We start from the raw sequence: 9126 nt of genomic DNA, 5'->3' as shown, positions 1-9126 counted from the left end.
GCAGATGATGGTTGAAGACAGTGTGTTGTTGTGTTCCTTAGGGGAGAAGCAGTGCCAGTGAGAGGCGGAGGGAGTTGAAGAGCCTTCGTAGCCCAGAGCAGCATCTAGCAGAGTACCAAAGAGAGGTGATAGAGCACACACACACACACACACACACACACACACACACACACACACACACACACACACACACACACACACACACATATACACACACACACACACACATATATACATACACATATTACTTCCCACCTTTGGTACACAAAACCTTAGCCCCTCATCTTACTGACTGCATATACACATAACACCATAACAGTATGTCAGTCTAAACCATATGTAGAGTGTTGTGACATTATTTATCCCTCCCACTGACTGTCTTGGTCCAGTTGGGAGACGTGCTCCAGGAAGTGAGGGAGGAAGTGCAGCATGACCACGCCAGGAAGCTGGAGCAGCTCAAAGACGACCACCGCAGAGAACTCAACTCTATCAGAGAGAATCATCTGGACCAGGTGAGACACAGTTCAAAGGTCACAGCTTCTTGTAACGGGCAGCTGCTACTGTCATTGTTGCTTTGGCTGTTGCCTCTGCACTGTCCTTACATGTAATGCTGCAGTTAAATATTGTGGAAATTAACTCATGATCTATTTGTGTGTCTGTGTGGGTGTGTGTGTGTCTGTGTGTGTGTGTGTGTGTGCCTCCAGGAGGCTGTCCACAGGGAACAGTTGCTGTGTGCCCTGCAGGAGGAGAGAGATCGCCTGCTGTCCGTCCATAGCACCCAGCTGGAGAGACTCCGTACACAGCTAGACTCCCAGCTCTCCAAGACACGCCAAACACACACACGCAAGGTGAGGACAGAGAGAGACACACACACACACACACACACACCATGTGTCATCTCTAAACACCTATGTCGTCCCTCAGGAGGCAGAGATTCAGGAGCTGGGCTGAAGCTGAGGGCCAGAGAACTGAAGAGCCAGGAGGCAATACTGAAGACCCAGGTAATCAATCAATCACTGTTGCACTGATATGTGTTTTCGTGACTATCTGGAACACTTAGGGATGGCCTAGGCTATGGAATGGAATGCACTGTATGTATGTGGTTGGGCGTTGTTGATTAAAGGACATATACATTTGGCACTTTTCAGGCGGCGAATTTGAAGAAGAGGAGGCAGCAGCTTGGGGATGAAGAGGATGAGATAGAGGTGAGGATTCATCATCATCATCACTACCACCTCTGTCTTCATCATGCTGTAGATGTTAAGCCTGTGATGTTTTCAGGCTCTGCCTCGAGTCATGCAGGAGAGAGATGGACTGAGAGAGGATCTGGAGCGGGTGAAAGAAGAGAGGGATAGGGCGGGGCAGGAGGCGGAGAGAGCGAGGGAGGAGAGGGACAAAGCGAAGGAGGAGAGGGACAAAGCGAAGGAGGAGAGGGACAAAGCGAAGGAGGAGAGCGATAAAGCGAAGGAGGAGTGCAGGAGGATGAAGGAGGAGCGGGACCGGCTGGAGAGCAAGGTGGAGCTGCTGCAGGAGCGCTGTGATCAGCTGAGCCGCAGAGTCAGGTACACACACGCTCCAGTGGAGGCTGCTGATGGGAGGACGGCTCATAATAATGGCCGGAATCGAGTGAATGGAATGGTATCAAAGACATGGTTTTCATGTGTTTGATACCATTCCATTCCAGCCATTCTACTCCATTCCAGCCATTATTATGAGCCGTCCTCCCATCAGCAGCCTCCACTGAAACACGCACACACACACACCTGGCCTGTTAGTTGGGGTCAACCTCCGTTCACTCCTGTTTCATTGTCACCTTGCAGCTGGCAGTAGCATGTCTTTCAGACTTCGTGTGAGACTTCAAGTCTAGCTTGCCAGACTACTGAGCTCTTTGTCAAGCGGTTGATCTAGTCGTATTAATGGTTCAATGTTATCCCAATACCAGTACTTTCTCAGTGACAAACATATGATTATATTGCAGTGATCTGGAGCAGAGTGAGATCAAGAGGCCCTCTAGACTGGACAGAACAGAGGAGGAGGAGGAGGAGAGGAAGAAGGATAGCGATGCAGCGCCCTCTACTGCTGGACGGGAGAAAGTGCTGCATGTGGAAGACCTGAAAGAACCTCCTCTCTCCCCCATCTCCAGAGACAGCGAGAGTAGCTTGGACGAGTATGTGTGTGTGTGTGTGTGTGTGAGAGCATGCATGCATGTTGCGCCCTTCTATCCTGACTAACTTATATGTGTGTGTGCCTGTGTCTCGCTCTCTCTCTTCCTGTCCCTCTCCCAGCTTGCGTCAGTATATCTCCTCTGAGGGGCTGTCCCTGCAGAAGGCCCGGCGCTTCCTGGAGAAGGAGAGTAGTCGTCTGAGTGAGAGACAGACAGCGCTGCAGGTAGCCCAGGCCCGGTCCAGCTCCTCTCAGTACCCCAGCACCACCACCCAAACCCAGGTCACACAGGAGATGTACAGGAACCTGCAGCAGGTACGTGTAAGTGTGACTCCCTTCCTTATCCCTTATAGACTCCAACACTCTGCCCTGGTGCCCTTGTGTTTAACATTCATGAAGTGAGAGAGTATGCATGACCTCCATGTGTAACTGTCCCTGAATCGTCTCTCTCTCTCTCTCTCTCTCTCTCTCTCTCTCTCTCTCTCTCTCTCTCTCTGTCACGGTCTCTCTTTCGTTTCCTCTTCTGTTCCTCAGGAGGCCAGTGACGTGGAGGAGTTGAGGGTGACTGTACAGAGGGGGAACTCGTTGCTACGCAGGAAGGAGGAGAGACTGCAACAGCTAGAGAGCTCTGTAGCTGAAGAGGTGCTTTATTACTACACCATAAAACCTTTATATACCACATATCCTGTCCCCTGTACACCACCTATACTACAGTTGAAGTCGGAAGTTTACATACACCTTAGCCAAATATATTTAAACTCAGTTTTTCACAATTCCTGACATTTAATCCTAGTAAAAATTCCCTGTTTTCGGTCAGTTAGGATCACCACTTTATTTTAAGAATGTGAAATGTCAGAATAATAGTAGAGAGAATGATTTATTTCAGCTTTTATTTCTTTCATCACATTCCCAGTGGGTCAGAAGTTTACATACACTCAATTAGTATTTGGTAGCATTGCCTTTAAAATAGTTTAACTTGGGTTAAACGTTTCGGGTAGCCTTCCACAAGCTTCCCACAATTAGTTGGGTGAATTTTGGCCCATTCCTCCTGACAGAGCTGGTGTAACTGAGTCAGGTTTGTAGGCCTCCTTGCTCGCACACGCTTTTTCAGTTCTGCCAACAAATGTTCTATAGGATTAAGGTCAGGGCTTTGTGATGGCCACTCCAATACCTTGACTTTGTTGTCCTTAAGCCATTTTGCCACAACTTTGGAAGTATGCTTGGGGTCATTGTCCATTTGGAAGACCCAAGTTTTAACTTCCTGACTGATGTCTTGAGATGTTGCTTCAATATATCCACATAATTTTCCTTCCTCATGATGCCATCTATTTTGTGAAGTGCACCAGTCCCTCCTGCAGCAAAGCACCCCCACAGCATGATGCTGCCACCCCCGTGCTTCACAGTTGGGATGGTGTTCTTCAGCTTGCAAGCAACCCCCTTTTTCCTCCAAACATAACGATGGTCATTATGGCCAAACAGTTCTATTTTTGTTTCATCAGACCAGAGGACATTTCTCCAAAAAGTACGATCTTTGTCCCTGTGTGCAGTTGCAAACCGTCGTCTGGCTTTTTAATGGCGGTTTTGGAGCAGTGGCTTCTTCCTTGCTGAACGGCCTTTCAGGTTATGTCGATATAGGACTCGTTTTACCTGTTTCCTCCAGCATCTTCACAAGGTCCTTTGCTGTTGTTCTGGGAATGATTTGCACTTTTCGCACCAAAGTACGTTCATCTCTAGGAGACAGGACGTGTCTCCTTCCTGAGCGGTATGACGGCTGCGTGGTCCCATGGTGTTTATACTTGCGTACTATTGTTTGTACAGATGAACGTGGTACCTTCAGGCATTTGGACATTTCTCCCAAGGATTAACCAGACTTGTGGAGGTCTACAATTTTTTTTCTGAGGTCTTGGCTGATTTCTTTTGATTTTCCCATGATGTCAAGCAAAGAGGCACAGAGTTTGAAGGTAGGCCTTGAAATACATCCACAGGTACACCTCCAATTGACTCAAATGATGTCAATTAGCCTATTAGAAGCTTCTAAAGCCATGACATCATTTTCTAGAATTTTCCAAGCTGTTTAAAGGCACAGTCAATTTAGTGTATGTAAACTTCTGACCCACTGGAATTGTGATACAGTGAATTTCAGTGGGGGAAAAAAGTATTTAGTCAGCCACCAATTGTGGAAATTCTCCCACTTAAAAAGATGAGAGAGGCCTGTAATTTTCATCATAGGTACACGTCAACTATGACAGACAAATTGAGATTTTTTTTCTCCAGAAAATCACATTGTAGGATTTTTAATGAATTTATTTGCAAATTATGGTGGAAAATAAGTATTTGGTCACCTACAAACAAGCAAGATTTCTGGCTCTCACAGACCTGTAACTTCTTCTTTAAGAGGCTCCTCTGTCCTCCACTCGTTACCTGTATTAATGGCACCTGTTTGAACTTGTTATCAGTATAAAAGACACCTGTCCACAACCTCAAACAGTCACACTCCAAACTCCACTATGGCCAAGACCAAAGAGCTGTCAAAGGACACCAGAAACAAAATGGTAGACCTGCACCAGGCTGGGAAGACTGAATCTGCAATAGGTAAGCAGCTTGGTTTGAAGAAATCAACTGTGGGAGCAATTATTAGGAAATGGAAGACATACAAGACCACTGATAATCTCCCTCGATCTGGGGCTCCACGCAAGATCTCACCCCGTGGGGTCAAAATGATCACAAGAACGGTGAGCAAAAATCCCAGAACCACACGGGGTGACCTAGTGAATGTCCTGCAGAGAGCTGGGACCAAAGTAACAAAGCCTACCATCAGTAACACACTACGCCACCAGGGACTCAAATCCTGCAGTGCCAGACGTGTCCCCCTGCTTAAGCCAGTACATGTCCAGGCCCGTCTGAAGTTTGCTAGAGTGCATTTGGATGATCCAGAAAAGGATTGGGAGAATGTCATATGGTCAGATGAAACCAAAGCAGAACTCTTTGGTCAAAACTCAACTCGTCGTGTTTTGGAGGACAAAGAATGCAGAGTTGCATCCAAAGAACACCATACCTACTGTGAAGCATGGGGGTGGAAACATCATGCTTTGGGGCTGTTTTTCTGCAAAGGGACCGGGACGACTGATCCGTGTAAAGGAAAGAATGAATGGGGCCATGTATCGTGAGATTTTGAGTGAAAACCTCCTTCCATCAGCAAGGGCATTGAAGATGAAACGTGGCTGGGTCTTTCAGCATGACAATGATCCCAAACACACCGCCCGGGCAACGAAGGAGTGGCTTCGTAAGAAGCATTTCAAGGTCCTGGAGTGGCCTAGCCAGTCTCCAGATCTCAACCCCTTAGAAAATCTTTGGAGGGAGTTGAAAGTCCGTGTTGCCCAGCGACAGCCCCAAAACATCACTGCTCTAGAGGAGATCTGCATGGAGGAATGGGCCAAAATAACAGCAACAGTGTGTGAAAACCTTGTGAAGACTTACAGAAAACGTTTGACCTGTGTCATTGCCAACAAAGGGTATATAACAAAGTATTGAGAAACTTTTGTTATTGACCAAATACTTATTTTCCACCATAATTTGCAAATAAATTCATTAAAAATCCTACAATGTGATTTTCTGGATTTTTTTTTCTTCTCATTTTGTCTGTCATAGTTGACGTGTACCTATGATGAAAATTACAGGCCTCTCTCATCTTTTTAAGTGGGAGAACTTGCACAATTGGTGGCTGACTAAATACTTTTTTCCCCCACTGTATAAGTGAAATAATCTGTCTGTAAACAATTGTTGGAAAAATTACTTGTGTCATGCACAAAGTAGATGTCCTAACCGACTTGCCAAAACTATAGTTTGTTAACAAGAAATGTGTGGAGTGGTTGAAAAACGAGTTTTAATGACTCCAACCTAAGTGTATGTAAACTTCCGACTTCAACTGTATATACCATGCACATAACGTTATACATACTGGAATAGATTGCTAATAAACAACACACTATACACTGAGTGGACAAAACGTCTTTCCATGACATTATCCCTTATTGATGTCACTTGTTAAATCCACTTCAATCAGTGTAGATGAAGGGGAGGAGACAGGTTAAAGAAGGATTTTTAAGCCTTGAGACATTTGAGACATGGATTGTGTATGTGTGCCATTAAGAGGGTGAATGGGCAAGACAAAATATTTAAGTGCCTTTGAATGGGTTATGGTAGTAGGTGCCAGGCGCACCGGTTTGAGTGTGTCAAGAACTGCAACGCTGCTGGGTTTTTCACACTTAACAGTTTCCCGTGTGTATCAAGAATGGTTCACCACCCAAAGGACATCCAGCCAACTTGACACAACTGTGGGAAGCATTGGAGTCAACATGGGTCAGCATCCCTGTAGAACGCTTTCGACACCTTGTAGAGTCCATGCCCCAATGAATTGAGGCTGTTGTCAGGGAAGAAGGGGGTGCAGAGCGAGTTGCAGTCAGTGCATTCAACTTAAGGTAGATAGCTAAGACAATCATTGTAAGTAAAACGTTCCTCAATAAAGCAGTTATCAGCTAAATCAGTGATAGTAAGAGAAGACAAGTGTTAGTGTTGGAAAGGGAAGTACAAAAGTATGGAGTTTGTTTTTTCTCTTGCTTTCCCTTGCCCAGGTCTCCCATCATCACTACTATGATGACCAGGACAGACTAGCGGCTGATAGGAAGTTGACCTTTGATGTGACTGAATCAGATATGACCAGCGTCAGCAACGGGCATGATGGCCCAGGTGAGAGAGACAGACATACGGGAATATTCATTCCTTACACACTCATAACAGGAAGGCCTGTACTCCTCTTCTGCCATATCCTTATCATAGTCTCTCTCCCCCTTCATTGTTCCTCCTTTTTTTCCCTTTCGCCCACTCTTTCCTTCCTTCCTTCCTTCCTTCCTTCCTTCCTTCCTTCCTTCCTTCCTTCCTTCCTTCCTTCCTTCCTCTCTTTCACACCTCATCACTTGCTTTTCTCCCTATTTCTTCTCGTTTTCTGACATTCGCTCCCTTTCTCTCTTGCGCTCTCTCTTCCTTTCTCTTTCCCTCTCTATTTCTCCTCTCCAGGTGGGGAGCCCACAGTGCCAGCTAAGGTGCAGCACTTAGCCGAGTCGCTTCAGCACATCTCTGGCCAGCTCAACACAGTCCTGGGTGCCCTGGGCTCCCTGACCCAACGCCAGACCCCTTACCAGCCTCTCCCCCTACCTCTGCCCCTCTCCCAGCCCCGCACCCCCACCTCAATGCCTCTTTCACAGCTCTCCATGCCTCTGTCTGGGCCCCTCCACAGCACCTCCACCCAGCCACTGAGTTCTGAGAACCTGCTCAACAGCCGCTGGGCCAAGCTCTTCCCTGGTACATCTGAACCAAAGAGATACAATATCATATATAAATATGTTATATTAAATATGCGTTTTATTTAATTCTGTGGTCTGAAGAACTCTCTGTTCAGTGTTGTCTGTGTAGTTTCAGGTAGGGTGAGTTGTTGGTCACTTCTTTGTCCCTTCTTCCATAGGGGCTGCTATTGAACCCATAGCCACCAGTTCCTTGAGGACCAATGCGCTTTATTCAGGGTACAGTCCTGCAAGGTAAATATGAAAATAACCAAACATTAAAATGATGGAAACACCTCTTTAAAAATAAAATCTCAACTGTCACTCATCCCTTTCACAGTAGTCTATCTTGTTGAATGAAGGTAGTAAAGACATGTGTGTTTGTGTGTGTTAGTGAGCAGGCTCGTAGTCTGTCCTCCATGCAACCTAAGTCAGTGGAGATGGATGGCCAGAGGCTACAGAGTCTGATAGACGGCAACAAGAGATGGCTGGAGACGCGCAGGAAAGACCCCAGTGTGTATCCTTCTGTAAACATGCTCACACACACCACATTGCACAACTTATAATGGAGCTTGGTTCAGTCTTGTACATTTCCTTAAGAGGCTTTCATCAGACCTCTGTTCACGCGTTATCGGACCCCTCCAACTATGAGTGGATTGGTCCAGCTGAGCCTGGATGACAACAACCAGATTAAAGTGTACCATTACTAAAGGGGGGGGGGGGGGGGGGGGGGGTGAAGTTACATACAGAGCAAGGATCAACACAAGCCGATAAAGATGTACTGTTACTGAAAAAGGCCTAAGGACAGATGGGTTTTTAAAATTCACTTTGAGTAATGCAGGGATCCCTCTAGCTCTGGTCCAGGACGTTACTAGAGGAACCCCCCTCGACTATGTGTGGACCAAAGGAACGCACTAACGCCCTGGACCAGAGCTAGATTTACATATCAGATTACTGTAAGAAACATTTTTAAGACACTCTCCTCTGGTGAACTCCTCGTCCTCAGGTTTAGCTGTGATTGTGTGACAGAAGAGTGAGAGGACACTAGGGCTGTTTCAGTGGTCTCTGTAATTTCATTCCATTGGCATGCAAGGGTGAATAGCTTGGGAGTATGGAGACAATAGCCCGGTAGTCAACAAATCAGTTTGTTTCCCAATTTCTTGCCTCTAGCTCTTTAAATGTTTCAAAAGCATAATGCAGAGTTGTTACATATACAGTAGGTGCTTCACTTTATTAGGAGACATCTTGAGGTTTATGAGTGAGATACTGTTGATATCTTACATTTAAGCCTCATATCTGATGTGAGGTGATAAGTGACTAAAGATCATTGTCATGGTATCAGGTTGTATAAGAGATGTTGTATCACTAATTCCACTGTATGAGAAGTTCAAGCCATACCATAATAACCACTACAAGGGCAAGACAATGACTTGTTAAGCATTCAATCTGTATGAAATTCTGGTAAGAGAGACAGTGTGTTTACTGTGCAGATTGCTGTGGAATTTTTACAGTATTTTTATACAAAATATTTGAATAAATGTAAAGTAGTGTATATTCGTAATGCTCATGTCAAGCTTTCATTCTTTTTCACGCTACAGCTTTTCAGTATTTCATTTGTCTGCATTAC

General features: G+C 45.7%; 1 protein-coding gene across 1 annotated transcript in view; it reads left to right on the top strand.

Annotated features, from left to right (window-relative positions):
* Nucleotides 1-9060, top strand: part of LOC311106102 (uncharacterized protein) — a 23878-nt gene extending 14818 nt beyond the window's left edge. The window contains 15 exon segments of the mRNA XM_084148414.1: nucleotides 42-125; nucleotides 390-512; nucleotides 705-848; nucleotides 925-946; nucleotides 949-1001; nucleotides 1149-1205; nucleotides 1282-1562; nucleotides 1979-2167; nucleotides 2286-2484; nucleotides 2698-2805; nucleotides 6795-6909; nucleotides 7237-7521; nucleotides 7682-7754; nucleotides 7894-8016; nucleotides 8113-9060. Coding sequence (XP_084004540.1) covers nucleotides 42-125; nucleotides 390-512; nucleotides 705-848; nucleotides 925-946; nucleotides 949-1001; nucleotides 1149-1205; nucleotides 1282-1562; nucleotides 1979-2167; nucleotides 2286-2484; nucleotides 2698-2805; nucleotides 6795-6909; nucleotides 7237-7521; nucleotides 7682-7754; nucleotides 7894-8016; nucleotides 8113-8209 — 1953 coding nt within the window. The 3' untranslated portion in view covers nucleotides 8210-9060.
* The last annotated feature ends 66 nt before the right edge of the window (nucleotides 9061-9126 follow it).

The sequence above is a fragment of the Coregonus lavaretus genome, assembly GCF_964263955.1.
Source record: "Coregonus lavaretus genome assembly, chromosome: 30".
Classification (NCBI taxonomy): Eukaryota; Metazoa; Chordata; class Actinopteri; order Salmoniformes; family Salmonidae; genus Coregonus; species Coregonus lavaretus.
This window is presented reverse-complemented; position numbering and strand designations above follow the sequence as displayed.